General features: G+C 36.1%; 1 protein-coding gene across 1 annotated transcript; it reads right to left on the bottom strand.

Moving 5' to 3' along the window:
- Window positions 1-4,970: 4,970 nt before the first annotated feature.
- LOC129892662 (external alternative NAD(P)H-ubiquinone oxidoreductase B1, mitochondrial-like) lies at window positions 4,971-8,742 on the bottom strand (the record flags this gene model as incomplete). The annotated part of the gene is made up of 8 exons (XM_055968248.1): window positions 4,971-5,272; window positions 5,389-5,508; window positions 6,457-6,578; window positions 6,723-6,986; window positions 7,263-7,367; window positions 7,682-7,901; window positions 7,992-8,242; window positions 8,533-8,742. Coding segments are annotated over 8 exons (1,380 nt in total), but the record flags the coding sequence as incomplete, so codon positions are not given.
- Between the last annotated feature and the right edge of the window lie 7,099 nt (window positions 8,743-15,841).

The following is a 15,841-nucleotide window of genomic DNA, read 5'->3' as shown; positions in this document are numbered from 1 at the left end:
ACACCCTCATACCACTCTCTACAACTATAAATATGGGTCTTCATTATTCTCAGAGGAGGGGGTTCTCAAGAACAAGAAGCAGGAAGAGAGCTCGTGGATCAAATGCTACAAATTTTCTACAAAACTACAAAGTTCAAGTAATCAAATTCAAGCTCAAGTTCAAGATCAAAAACGAAGGAAAATATCAAGAAGTTCAAGATCAAGTTACTTGTTCATATTTATTATTCGTCATAACCATACAAGTGTTCGTGACGAATAATTCAAATCCAAATTTGAAGAAGAAGATTCAAGATCAAGCTATTCAAGCCCTTGACTCTAAATCAAATTCAAGTTCAACATATTTTATATTATTTGAAGAATCAGAGGATTATTATAGAGATTGTAACACGCACTATATTTTGAAATCAAATATTACACTTTGTTACTCCAATTTTCCGATCTTGATTATTTATTTTTTCCGGCTCGAAAATTTATTGTTTACAGTGATGGTGGAGTTGATTGGTGTTCTAGTGATATTGATATGATGATGGTGCAGTTCTTAGTGGTGATTGTGACGGTGGAATTGATTGATGTTGGTAGTTGGCGGTGTTGATGACAGTGATTGAAGAATATGTGGTTGACGATGGATATTGGTGGTAGTTGGTGGTGGTTGTCAGTGATGATTGGCGATGACGATGGTGATTGTGATGACAAAGGCGTGGTTGGTGGTTGTGGACAGAGTGATGGTGAAAATTATCCACATAAAAAAATTTCTTAGTTATATTAAGACTTTGTTTAAGATTTTAATGATTAAAACTTATTCACACCAAATAAGTGCATTCATATTCTTTCCATATTAAGATCTTAATTATTCATATTCAAACATCATGACCCTAATACAAATAAACGAGGCCTAAGTGAAATTAGTAGATCCGTTACGAGCTACATCAGTAAAAAGAATTAAAACTACTAATAATTTACTATTTTATACTATTAATAGTGTATATAATTTAATTATTTTTTTGGATCAATTAGAATCCAACCAACCCAAAATCAACTCAATACCTGACTCACTTCATCCCTTTTTATTCTAGAAAAATGCCGAACCACTCGCATTTTTGTTCACATTTCATTCCTTGTTTTACAATATTTCATATTGTTTGATTAAATACTAAATGAACGTAAATGTAATGATGTTTTTGTATGAAATTTGAGAAGTGAATGGTAAGTGGTAACTGGCTTCCATTTTTCTATATTTGTTAATGTTGGGAAAATGCGGATTAACACAAAGATATATATGATCAAAATAATAGAAATAAAATAAAAAATAATGACATCAAGAATTTTACGTGGAAATTCATTTAAATAAGGCAAAAAACACGGGTCAAGAGGAGCAACTGATATCACTATAGTAAGAAATTTTACATTGGGTAGTACCGAGTACAATACTCAAAAAAAGACTACCACACAATCAAAAGGAATAACACTCTTTTGATTTACCACATTACTAAAATATCACTCACTCTATTTTTTTTTCACAGACTATTTTTTATAGTCTATGAAATCCTCAAAACTCTCTAAATAATTCTTTTTGTGAATTTAGTTGTATTGAATGAGGAGCTGAAGAGCTCCTTTTATTGGTGAAATTTTCATTTCACCATTCACAATTTTGTTGACAAAATTGTGCTACTTTTTCATTCAATATTTGCTGCTAGCAACAATTTGCAATTCAATATTTGCTGCTTTCTTTTTCCTTGAAGCACTAATTAAATAAGAAAAGGAGGGGCTGAACCCCACAAATCTCTCCCTCCAGTCTCATTCACTAGAAAGAGATATCTTCATATTCTTAGAGAGAGTTCATGCCAACAAGTTTTTTGCACAATTTGAACTTGTCCCTTGTTACCACTTTGGTCAGCATATATATAGGATTCTCATTTGTAGAAATCTTTTCAACCTGCATAGATTCGTCTTCTATCTTTTGTCGAATCCAATGATATCTCACGTCTATGTGTTTTGTCCTTGCATGATACATAGAGTTCTTGGTCAAGTCTATTGCACTTTGACTATCACAATAGATAACATACTCTCTTTGATGTAAGTCAAGCTCTTGAAGAAATTGCTTGAGTCATATCATCTCCTTGCCAGCTTCAGTAGCTGCAATATACCCAGCTTCAGTTATAGATAGTGCAACACACTTCTGCAACTTTGACTGCCATGATATAGCTCCCCGTGAAAAGGTAAAGAAATATCCAGTAGTGGATTTTCTGTTATCAAGGTCACCTGTCATATCAGCATTTGTATAGCCCTTCAAGATTATATTTGATCCTCCAAAACACAAACATTTATCTGAGCTACCTCTCAGATACTTGAGTATCCACTTTATAGCTTCCCAATGTTGTTTTTTTGGATTGTCAAAAAACTTGCTGACAACACCAACTGCATGAGCAATATCAGGTCTAGTGCATACCATTACATACATTAAACTTCCGACAACGGAGGAATATAGAACTTTGGCCATGCTCTCTTTTTACTCCTTAGCTGTAGGACATATCTTCTTGCTCAACTTCATATGACCAGCAAGAGGTGTGTTAACAGGCTTAGAATTCTTCATGTTGAAGTGCTCCAGTACAGTTCAATGTACTTTTCTTGTGAAAGATAAATCTTCCTTCCATCCCTGAGATGAGTAATTTTCATACCCAAAATTTGCTTGGTATGACCCAAGTCTTTCATAACAAAAGACTTACATAACTCTTTCTTTAACTCGTCAATCTTGGAAGTACTCCTGCCCACAATCAGGTGCAGACGAACATCAAGTGCATATTTTACATTATTCAAAACCAGTTTAGTTCCAATACTAGTTTCCAAATAAATTGTACCAACACCAGCCATCCTAGATACAGTCTCACTACCCATACTCAAGATTTCAAAGTCACTAGGAGTATAGGAAGAGAAAAATACCTTCCTTGATGTCACATGAGATGCGGCACCAGTGTCCACAACCCATCTTGACTCATTACAAGCAATATTTATCAAATCTGCATCAAGGGCTGTAACAAAATCTTAGATGGAGACGGTGGCTAGGCAATTTTCATCGCCATCTTCTTTATTTTCCTCTTTGTCTTTGTTCTCCTTCTTTAATTTTCGGCAGAACTTCTTTGTGTGCCCTTTCATGCCACAATGATAGCACTCAATATCTCTAAGTCTACCTCTGAATTTTCTCCTGTTATGTTTTCTATTCTGAGAACCGCAATTTTTATTTTCCCCTGGAGCCAGTTACCAGGACATCAGACGAAGAAGAACCTTGAGATTTTCTTCTCATCTCTTCGTTCAAGGTACTACTCGTGGCAGAATCCATAGAGATCACACCATTCGGAGCAGAATTTGACAATGAAGTTTTAAATATTTTCCAAAAATATGGTAGGGAATCAAGTAGAACCAAGCCTTAAATTTCTTCGTCAAATTTAATACTCATAGCAGATAATTGGTTCATGATTTCCTGAAAATTATTCAGGTGATCTGTCATCGGAGAACCATCATGATATTTTAAACTTAATATTTGCTTTATTAAGAATATTTTATTGTTCCCAGTCTTTCGAGCATACAAACTTTCAAGATGCTCTCATAGGGTACGAGCGTGTGTTTCCCCAGAAATATGGTTCAACATATTATCATCAACCTATTGCGTAATAAATTCACACACTTGTCTGTACAACAGATTTCACTCTTCATCTGTTTTATTATCAGACTTTACAGTGGTAAAGATTGGTTGATAAAAATTATTAACATAAAGCAAGTCTTCCATTTTCCCCTTTCAAATGACATAATTAACACAATTTAAAGTAACCATTTTACTAGTGTTGGCTTCCATCATTTTTTCCTAAAAATATATTAAAGCAAAGTAAATCTTTTCTGATGTAGAAGTTCATACTATGCTGCAATCACAAAGCATACTCAGATAAAATCTTGCTCTGATACCAGTTTGTTGGGAAAATGCGGACAAACACAAAAATATATATGGTCAAAACAGTATAAATAAAATGGGAAATAATGACATCAAGAATTTTACGTGAAAACCATTTTAAATAAAGAAAAAAACCACGAGCCAAGAGCAGCAACCGATATCACTATAGTAAAAAATTTTACACTGGATAGTACCGAGTACAATACTCAAAAAAAGACTACCACACTAAAAAACTCCTTTTATTGGTGAAATTTTCATTTTACCGTTTACAATTTTGTCAACAAAATTGTGCTACTTTTCCATTCAATATTTGTTGCTTCCTTTTTCCCTTTCTCACGAAGATGTGAAGCCTAGAGATGAGTCTATTTCAAATTGACTGAAAAATCTGGGGTAGGAGGCTTGATGACAGGTGATAAGGTGAGGAAAAGCAAAATCTTCTTGAGGGGAGTCTTCGCTTTTTTTTTTCCAGGATTTGGCTTTTCGGGGTAAAGATTCAAGTCTGTATCTTCACATTATTCAAATGATCCTGAAGCGGACCTTTCTGAGTGGATGGTTGATCGCCGCCTCCTTGTCCTGGAGGCTCTCCGGCCGGGGAGGGGCTTGCTCTCGTAACCCTACCAGCAGACTTCCCTGTACTCAAAGTGAATTGTCGAAGTGATCTCCTTTGTCTCATTGTTTATCTCGTAATGATTCGATTCCACCAGCAATAAAATAAGAAAATGAGGGGCTAGACCCCACAGTTAATAGTTTCGTGTACATATATAATTACTTTAAATTCTCATGGACTTCTCCTTCATTTAGGTATCCTTTACTATAGATATATACATTAAAAAAAAACTAGATGATTTTAATGGCAATTTTTCAAAGTTGAGTGAGTATCTAAGCAATGAAACTCTTCAAATAGAATGTACTTTCTCTATTTCAATTTGTTGATTTGAAATACTTTATTTTCTAGTTTGTTTCAAAAAACATCTCTTTCTTTTTAAGACAATTCTTTAATTCTAACTTTTCATACGTCATGCATACTTCAAACCACTATATTAAAGGACATCTTGATACATTCCACGTATCTTTAGTTTGACCTTAACTATTAAAGGATGGCAGAAATAAACCATTCCTACCACAAATTTACATTTTCGCAATTATTAATTACTATTCGATGTACAGTAAAAGTTTATACAAATATAAAATTATTGCATTTAGTAACCAAAAAGTAGCAAAGAGACAATGTCAAAATGTAAGCATCATATTCGACTTGAATCTCTTCCAAAAATGTATCTTCTTGTCCAATCCCATACAACTAGGATCCTTGTACGCCAGCTGACTTGCTTGCTGAAATAATAATTCAACTATTACTTTACTGTATATAATTAGATTAGTACATCTTCTAAAAAGAACATACATAATTATGTGATATTCATGAATTAAATACACATTTAATTAATCACCTTGCATACACAGAATACCAGAGCCATTGTGTGCTACGACCCATTGATATCCAGTCTCCAGGAAGCTCTGCTGCTGCTTTGCTACCACCTAATGGTGCAAATTGCCCTAAATGCCGATACCTGCATCACAACATTCGAGAATTAAGCAGAGACGGATCTAAAATTTTAAGCTAGTACAGAGAATCATTGCACGCATGAATCTATCATTTATGTGACATAGTTTGGCTTGCCATTGAAGTTTAAGTAAAAAGGTAGAAGATTTTCAAAACTTGTATATTTGTGTGTCTATAAGACTTTTGAAACTTATGGTCTACAACATGTCATATCATTTGCGTGTCTATAAAAACTTCTCATTAATATTAATGAGAAGTTAATAGCTATATGTTTCTAGATATAAAAATGTGTAGTGTCGAAACTGAGGGAGTATAAAATACATATTCTTTACTTTAGACTTTTCTACTATACATAGTTCAAAGCACACTCATAGCCCGAACTTAACATGCTTGATCCACCCCTGCAATTTGGCCTTGACTCATGCTAGGGGGAAGGAGTTAATCAAACTAAGAGAAACTCTAATCCTACTTGTGTTATCCATGCTATTCTGTGCAGCTTAAAACGTGAACGAATAGTGCTTTTACAAGAACAAGAATACGAACAAGCTTATATCTTAGGTACGAAGTTCAAAACAAAAATTGGAAAAAGGATTAAGAAACAAAGGAAAGAGCCAGCAGTACATGTTGAGTGCACATGACTAAACGGCACTTGGATCTAGCTTAAACCATGCTTGGCTAAGGTGAAAAAGTGGCGAGCTAGAATTTTTGCCATGAACATTCGAAATATAAAGAAGCAAATGCATGAAGAAGTCAAGGAATTTCAACATCTACTATGTATATATAAAAAAACAATATTAACCTTGTATATATAGTGTAGTTTTTCAATGAAGGGGATTCAAATGAACCCCCTTGATGGAAAAACCTATTAATTCACTAGTAGCATCTCTTGAGAGCTTAGTTTCAACAAACATTCGGTTAATAAGAAATTAATTCACTCAAGAAGAGGAAGACATACGTGAAGGGTCGAAATGCATGACGCCCAGCACCTCCAAAGAGGCGAGGGCCTTCAGGGTTAGCGTTGCATTGTTCCCAACGGTTAAAGCAGCTAGCAAGATATGAGCCTTGTTGAGCAGCAACCTACCAATGTGAAAAATGAAAAAAAAAATGAAGCTGATAACAAAAATGAAATAAAACAAAGGAATGGTCCTTGCTTGCGTTCCCTCTGACTAAGGGAATACACTAGGATATCATCAGTGAATACAATCACGAGGGAACATATACCTGAGCAGTAGCAGGTAGACTCTTCATTTGGGAATCTACATGAGAAAGGGCTAACTTAAATCCTTCAATATCTACCTCCTCTCTTTCATTTCCTTCTGAATCCTTGAATAACTCTGTTACTTCAAACAAATGGTTGCTTTTCAGGTACAGTTCCACTTGAGGATATCGGATGATTATGTCTTCCAGAACATCTTGGAATTCTTCAATAGTTAAGGTTCCAGAATGATCCGTATCCGCAGTTTCAAAAATGGTTGAAATATCCTCCTGAAGCGACACACGAAAATGCAAATTGAAGGTGAAAAATATGAAAGCGTGTCAATATTATGAATCTAGTGCATGATGGCAATGTACTTTACTAATTACGATTTGTTGGGACTTAACTATATTTAAATTTAGGACTATATATGTTTTGCTTATTCATGAAAGTCATTTATATATATCATAAAAAGAAGAAAAAACAGAGTTGGGAATAGATATCCTGTAGATTCAAGCATTCCTGAAATACTTCAGGTGTAGCTACTTGGCCAAAGGCTTGGATACCATAATTTTACGTTGATCCACAGTGGTACAATCACCAATAGCATACACATCGGGACATCCCTTTACTCGCAACCATTCATCAGTTGCTAGAATCCATCTCTTTCCCTGCCAAAAAAAATAAAATCACATGGTCACGATAACTGAATTACTAGCACTTTTGCGAATTAGAGAACAAATCTTAGAATATAGCAGAAAGGAAAGGACTAACACCAGAGACGAATCTAAAATTTAGATTTAGAGTAAGTGGATTTAGAATGAGTGTGTTCTTATTATATATTCTGAATAAGTTGTGCATATGTATGTATAGTTCAAGTTGAACGCAATGAGTTCAATTGAACACGTGCCACAACTCATCACGGTTTTTTTGGGGGCATAACAGCACAATAGACAAACAAAGGGGGATCATAGTGCAAACATACCTGGCCAATTTCTTCCATGAAATCCCTCACAAATGGGCGAGTACCAACTCCAGTTGACCATACAACCATACCATGGGGTACAACGATATATTCTCCCGTAGATTTTACTTTCATGTTAACTGAATGTCCAGAAACACTAACAACACGGCAACCAGTCAAAACCTCAATTCCATCTCTTTGAAACTTAGTTTCAGCAAAACAGCTAATTCTTTCATCAAACCTGCACATAGCCAATACATCATGATCTCTAATAAGTTCAGTATTGGAATCTCATTTTTGTAAGGTGACATGTAAGTTCGTGAATTATTACGTGTTCAGGATATGATCTCCAGATTGGATGACAGTTATTTTCACTAGATCCTTAACTGAAGGATATAATTTCACCAAATCTTCATGAACAAAGTCATGTAGCTCAGCTGCAAATTCCACTCCGGTTGGACCCCCTCCAACTATAACGAAATGGAGATTGGTCCTTCGCTCTTCTTCACTTAAGCCTGGGAGAACAGCTTTTTCAAAACAATCTATTACAGTCCTCCGTATCTTCTGAGCGTCTTCAACTTCCTGTATGACACATGATTCAGACTTTTGAGAAATCGAAAATTCTGTTTTTGCCATTTCACACACAAAATCACTCACTAAACTCAGGTGATATTGACAACATTTTACCGTTGCCAAAATCACCCATTTCACTTTAATAAATTAAAAAAAAACATCCATCTGACTAATGAAACCAAAACTATTTCATTAATGAGGTCTCAAAATACATGTAGTTGCATATTGTGTAGAGAAAATATGTTACGAATCTGCTATCTGAATTAATCATGTAAGCGCATAGGGACAGAGAAGTCTACCTTCAGAAAGTGACAATGTTCCACCACACCTGGAGTGTTAAAAGTGTTCACTTGAGCTCCAACTGCTACAACCAAATGGTCATATTCTAGCGAAAAATCGTTCACTCCAACCAAATTTTCCACAAGAGAACGGCAAATGACTTTATGGTTTTCAGGATCAATCTTGAGACATTCTGCTTCCCAATATTGAATTTCTCCATTTCTCTGTAAGAAGAATAAACAAGAATACAGATAAATACATAGGAAAAAACGGAGGGAAATTTTAAATTAATCCGGGAAGAAACGGGTCGCGGGTCGCGGGTCGCGGGTCAGGATTTTTTTCCACTTAATTAATTAATTAAATAAATAATATTAATTAATTAAAAATTTAAAGAAAATTTGGTCCAAAAAGATTATCAATCAATCATATCAATTGACCAAATCCAAATCCAAATCCGAATCCGAATCCGAATCCGAATCCGAATCCGAATCCGAATCCGAATCCGAATCCGAAGCCGAAGCCGAAGCCGAAGCCGAAGCCGAAGCCGAAGCCGAAGCCGAAGCCGAAGCCGAAGCCGAAGCCGAAGCCGTAGCCGTAGCCGTAGCCGTAGCCGTAGCCGAAGCCGAAGCCGAAGCCGAAGCCGAAGCCGAGCCGAGCGAGCGACGACGACGACGGCGCGAGGGGAGACCCTCTTCTTGACCCTTTAGCAACATGAATGAGTGTTTCTATTTTTAAATAGGAGACTTTTCATTTCCACCACCTATGTGGGACCAAAGCTTATTTAATAAAATAAGAGAGAACATATCATTTCCTCTCCACTTCTTTTTCCCTCAATTTCCCATTCAACCTATCAATTAAACCCAACAATCCCCCACATGAATGGGGAATGTCTACAAGATAAAGGAATGCACGGATAAGTGTGTGATATACAAGCGAAGATTAATTGCATCTGGATAAGTAGGTTTCCCTTTGAACTTTCCATAGTGAACTTATATAGGATATACTCGATCAATCGGTAGATGCGATATCTTTGAACCGTCGAACTTTGTTGTATAACTAGACAACATAAGTCACACAATCAATCATCAACCATCTATGGTTCTCACGGTTGTGTTCGTTTCAGCCATGAACACCGCCTGGTTTCGTGAATGCGTAGAGAATGGGCCTTTACTGTCATTCCCCTTGAAGCGGCTTATACTTCACATTCACATAGGTGATTTCTAAACGTGTAGTCCTATAGACACACTATCTAGTTATTTTCCGTCAGATTTAGATAATTATTAAAAAACCTTTAAAGCTTTATTAACTCATTAAAAGCCTTAAGGTTTTATCCTTTGTTTCTGAACATTGTCATCATCACGAGAATGGGTTGAGTTATTTGACAATGTTGAACCGTCAATCATAACTTTGTTTGATCTCTTTGAACCTAGTTCTTGGGATCTCCAGTCTACTAGGTAGAGTTACCGCCATGTTGACTTGTCCTAGGCCTTAACCCCATTCCCCTCGATGATCTTTCAACAGCCTCTCTAGATAAGCCTTTTGTTAGTGGATCCGATATATTATCTCTTGACTTTACGTAGTCAATAGTGATAACACCACTAGAGAGTAGTTGTCTAACAGTATTGTGTCGCCGTCGAATGTGACGCGATTTTCCATTATACATAACATTTCCTGCCCTTCCTATTGCCGCTTGGCTATCACAATGTATACATATGGGTGCCAAAGGTTTGGGCCAAAATGGAATATCTTCCAAAAAATTTCGAAGCCATTCAGCTTCTTCACCAGCCTTGTCTAAAGCTATAAATTCAGACTCCATTGTAGAGCGGGCGATGCATGTCTGTTTTGATGATTTCCAAGACACTGCTCCTCCACCAACGGTGAAAACATATCCACTTGTGGATTTAACTTCAGATGATCCGGTGATCCAGTTTGCATCACTATATCCCTCAATTACTGAGGGATATTTATTATAATGCAAAGCATAGTTTTGGGTGTGTTTCAAATACCCCAAGACTCGTTTCATTGCCATCCAATGAGTTTGATTAGGATTATTCGTGAATCGACTCAACTTGCTAATAGCACATGCTATATCTGGTCGTGTACAATTCATAATATACATCAAACTTCCCAAAACTCGTGCATAGTCCAATTGTGAGTCACTTTTACCTTCGTTCTTTTGAAGTGCAAAACTTACATCAATTGGAGTTTTTGCAACATTGAAATTTAAATATTTAAACTTATCAAGTATATTTTCAATATAATGTGATTGTAATAATGCTAGACCTTGTGGAGTTTTATGGATCCTAATTCCTAAGATTAAGTCAGCAACCCCTAAGTCTTTCATGTCAAATTTGCTAGCAAGCATACGCTTCGTAGCATTTATATTGGCAATGTCTTTACTCATTATCAACATGTCATCAACATATAAACAAACAATGACTTCATGATTTGGAGTATTTTTAATGTAAACACATTTGTCACACTCATTAATCTTAAATCCATTTGCCAACATTGTTTGGTCAAATTTTGCATGCCATTGTTTAGGTGCTTGTTTAAGTCCATAAAGTGACTTAACAAGTTTGCACATTTTCCTTTCTTTACCTGGAACTATGAAACCCTCAGGTTGTTCCATGTAAATTTCTTCCTCCAATTCTCCATTTAAGAAAGCCGTCTTAACATCCATTTGATGAATTTCAAGACCATATATAGCTGCAAGTGCCACTAACACCCGAATAGATGTTATTCTTGTTACCGGCGAGTATGTGTCAAAGTAATCAAGACCTTCTTTTTGTCTATAACCTTTGACCACAAGTCTTGCCTTATATTTATCAATAGTGCCATCAGCTTTCATTTTCCTTTTAAATATCCATTTTGATCCTAAAGGTTTATTTCCAGGAGGAAGATCAACCAATTCCCATGTATGGTTATTCAAAATTGATTGAATCTCACTATTGATTGCCTCTTTCCAAAATGCTGAATCAGAAGAAGACATTGCAGCTTTAAATGTTTGAGGCTCATTTTCAAGCAAGAATGTCACAAAATCTGGTCCAAAGGAAGTAGATATCTTTTGACGTTTGCTACGCCTTGGATCCTCTTTGGATGGTTTACTTTCCTTTTGAACTTCTCTTGGTCGTTTAGATCTTTCACTTGAGGATTCACTTTTAGTTTTATACGGATAAATATTTTCAAAAAATTCAGCATTATCTGATTCAATTACCGTATTAACATTAATTTCAGGATTGTCCGATTTGTGAACCAAAAATCGACAAGCTTTGCTGTTTGTAGCATAGCCAATAAAAATACAATCCACGGTCTTTGGTCCGATTTTTACCCTTTTGGGCAAAGGAACTTGGACCTTTGCTAAACACCCCCACACTTTGAAGTATTTCAAGTTGGGTTTTCTTCCTTTCCATAGTTCATATGGAATAGTTTGTGTTTTGCTGTGGGGTACTCTGTTGAGTATTCGATTAGCTGTAAGGATAGCTTCCCCCCACAAGTTCTGCGGTAAACCGGAACTTATTAATAAAGCATTCATCATTTCTTTTAATGTTCGGTTTTTCCTTTCAGCAACTCCATTTGATTGAGGTGTGTAGGGGGCAGTAGTTTGATGAATAATTCCATATTCTAAACATATCTTTTCAAAAGGAGATTCGTATTCTCCACCCCTATCACTTCTAATCATTTTTATCTTTTTATTCAATTGATTTTCTACTTCGTTCTTGTATTGCTTAAATGCATCAATTGTTTCATCCTTACTATTAAGCAAATATACATAACAATATCGAGTGCAATCATCAATAAAAGTTATAAAATACTTCTTTCCACCACGAGTTGGTGTAGAATTCATATCACAAATGTCTGTGTGAATCAATTCTAAGGGACTAGAATTCCGTTCAATAGATTTATAAGGATGCTTAGCATACTTAGATTCAACACATACTTGACATTTTGATTTATTGCAATCAAAGTTAGGCAATATATTTAAATTAATCAGTTTTCGCAAGGTTTTATGATTGACATGTCCTAAACGTGAATGCCATAAATTATTTGACTCAAGTAAGTAAGAAGAAGCTTGAACTTTATTATCATCAACAACCATTACATTTAGTTTGAAAAGACCCTCAGTGAGGTAGCCTTTTCCTAGATACATTTCATTCTTACTGACAACTATTTTGTCTGAAACTAGAACACACTTGAATCCATTCTTGATAAGAAGGTCGGCAGACACCAAATTCTTTCGCATTTCTGGAACATGATACACCTTGTTCAGCGTCAACACCTTGCCAGATGTCATTTTCAGAAATACTCTCCCATATCCTTCAATCTTTGCAGTTGCAGAATTTCCCATATAGATCGTCGCATCAGGTGTTGCAGGGGAATAAGTAGAGAATGCTTCTCGGACTGCACACACATGCGAAGTAGCTCCTAAATCAAGCCACCATTCTTTGGGATTACCTACTAGGTTGCATTCTGATAGCATTGCACACAGATCATCAATAGCTTCTTTATTTTCCACCATATTGGCTTGTCCCTTTCTCTTGTTCTTTTTCGGAAGACGACAATCTGGAGCTTTGTGTCCAACTTTCCCACAATTATAACAATTGCCCTTGAACTTTTTCTTGTTCTGCTCATGATTCTTTCCAAAAGGTTGCTTCCTTTTCTTATTCTTTGGAGCAGCATCTTCAATGATGTTCGCTCCCATAATTGCTGAATTTCCACGCAACTTCTTTTCTGCTGTTTTGTTATCTTCCTCAATCTTGAGACGAATCACAAGATCTTCCAACTTCATTTCCTTACGCTTGTGCTTTAGATAATTTTTGAAATCTCTCCACGAAGGAGGCAACTTTTCTATCATCGCAGCCACTTGAAACGCTTCATTAACTACCATGCATTCAGCAATAAGGTCATGAAAAATAAGTTGCAGTTCTTGAACCTGGGTTCCAACAGTCCTGCTATCTATCATTTTATAGTCTAGGAACTTAGCAACCACAAACTTTTTCAAGCATGCGTCTTCAGTCTTGTACTTCTTCTCAAGTGCATCCCACAATTCTTTAGAAGTTTTTATAGCACTGTAGACATTATACAAATCATCATCCAAAGCACTTAGGATATAACCCTTGCATAGAAAATCTGCCTGTGTCCATGCCTCAGTAATCATAAACTTTTCATTGGCCGGCATATCAGCAGCGGGCACAGGAGGGTCTTCATTAGTGAACTTCTGCATACCAAGAGTGGTAAGCCAAAAGAACACCCTTTGCTGCCATCCTTTGAAGTTGGCTCCAGAAAATTTTCCTGGTTTTTCTGCCGGTGGCACAGAAGTGCGGTTTGTTGCAGCAACAGTCGCAGAAGTAGTAGCAGTATCACTTGTCATTTCTTTTCACTGTCAAAATAGATAAACTGTCTTAATATTTCAGAATATCAGACCTTTTACAAAAAACAACGACGAAGTTTTTATACTCTTCAAATCGTTGTACAAGTATGAACTTTAATATTCCAATGAAGTTTTTATACTCTTCAAATCAGAATATTTATTTCATACGGAGTAGAAAACCACACAGGTTTTAGTCTCCAAAGACAGAATACAGTTTGGTTAGAAAACAATAATAATTTAATTTCCTTAAGATTGTTAATAAACTGTATTGGAAAATATTAAACAGTAACAGAAACTTCTGAAAATAATAAAAACAGAATCTGAAAATATTAATGCAGAAACAGAATCGAGCCCACTGAGTGCACAGTGTGTCCTTAAGAAAATTATTCCCCTCAAAGTACCCGAGGTTTTTGGAATCTTTCCTCCCAGGATAGAACGATTACTCACCAAAGTAGAGGTACTGCAAATCTTTGATGACAGCGAACCACTTGAAGGATGTATATCACACGATTTTAGGAAGTGCAGAAAGAAGAAGAAGAAGATGGTATGTTCAGAATTTCGTATGGAACATTCTGAAGATTTTACAGATATATATAGACTGTTGATACCTTTTCAGAAAAGGCACCTGTTGGGAAAAGGTTTGCCTGTTGAGAAGGTTTGCAACTTTTCGGACAAGGTTGCAACCATTCAAAAATCCGTTGGAAAAAACGGAGGGAAATTTTAAATTAATCCAGGAAGAAACGGGTCGCGGGTCGCGGGTCAGGATTTTTTTCCACTTAATTAATTAATTAAATAAATAATATTAATTAATTAAAAATTTAAAGAAAATTTGGTCCAAAAAGATTATCAATCAAATCAATTGACCGAATCCGAATCCGAAGCCGAAGCCGAAGCCGAAGCCGAAGCCGAAGCCGAAGCCGAAGCCGAGCCGAGCGAGCGACGACGACGACGGCGCGAGGGGAGACCCTCTTCTTGACCCTTTAGCAACATGAATGAGTGCTTCTATTTTTAAATAGGAGACTTTTCATTTCCACCACTTATGTGGGACCAAAGCTTATTTAATAAAATAAGAGAGAACATATCATTTCCTCTCCACTTCTTTTTCCCTCAATTTCCCATTCAACCTATCAATTAAACCCAACAACATGTACCAAAATAAAAAAGAAAATCAATCAAGAGCAACAAGATCAGAAATAGCGTGAGAAGAAAACTGGATGGTCCAGTTATATACTCGTATCTACTCCAAACTACATTAATTTACCATAATTAAGCTTGATATTAATTTGCAACAAACAACAACATATCTAATGTAATCCCACAGTTGGGGTCGTGGGAGGGTGGTATGTACGCAACGTTACCCCTACCTTGTGAAGATAGAGAGACCGTTTTCGATAGACATCGGCTCAAGTAAAACATATCAAAGCAAGTTTGAAAAGAAAATACAGTAATGAATGTCACATTGCCCAAAAATAGCGGAGAAAAGAACATTAACAACAACAAGTAATACCATAACTGAAACAAAGGAGACAACGGGTAAAAATAAAATTAAGAAAATAAGATATTAGGAGGGTACTAATACCTATATTGATAAGGAAACTAGACAACACTAGACTATTATTAATCATGATTAACTGATGAAACTATATGTTAAAGATACATGTCATGTATTGATTTGTTTAGTGCAAACATTCGATGTGGTCCTGTTACCTCGATGTTTTTATTATGAACACCCGAAACAAGTTGTAATGAGAACTCATCTTACCTTCTTTATTATGTTCCTGACTGGCTCTACAACGCTTCGTGCCTCAACAGTTCCACAAGTGACACTAGGTAACAACGGAGTAAATGCAAAGTAGTTACGCGGAGACACTACCTCGACATCATAGGAAGAAATATCCATATCCTTTAGGAAGCTCGTGCCAGCCCATCCTGTTCCAAGTACCACTATTTTCTTCTTC

Source organism: Solanum dulcamara, chromosome 6 (genome assembly GCF_947179165.1).
Source record: "Solanum dulcamara chromosome 6, daSolDulc1.2, whole genome shotgun sequence".
NCBI lineage: Eukaryota > Viridiplantae > Streptophyta > Magnoliopsida > Solanales > Solanaceae > Solanum > Solanum dulcamara.
This window is presented reverse-complemented; position numbering and strand designations above follow the sequence as displayed.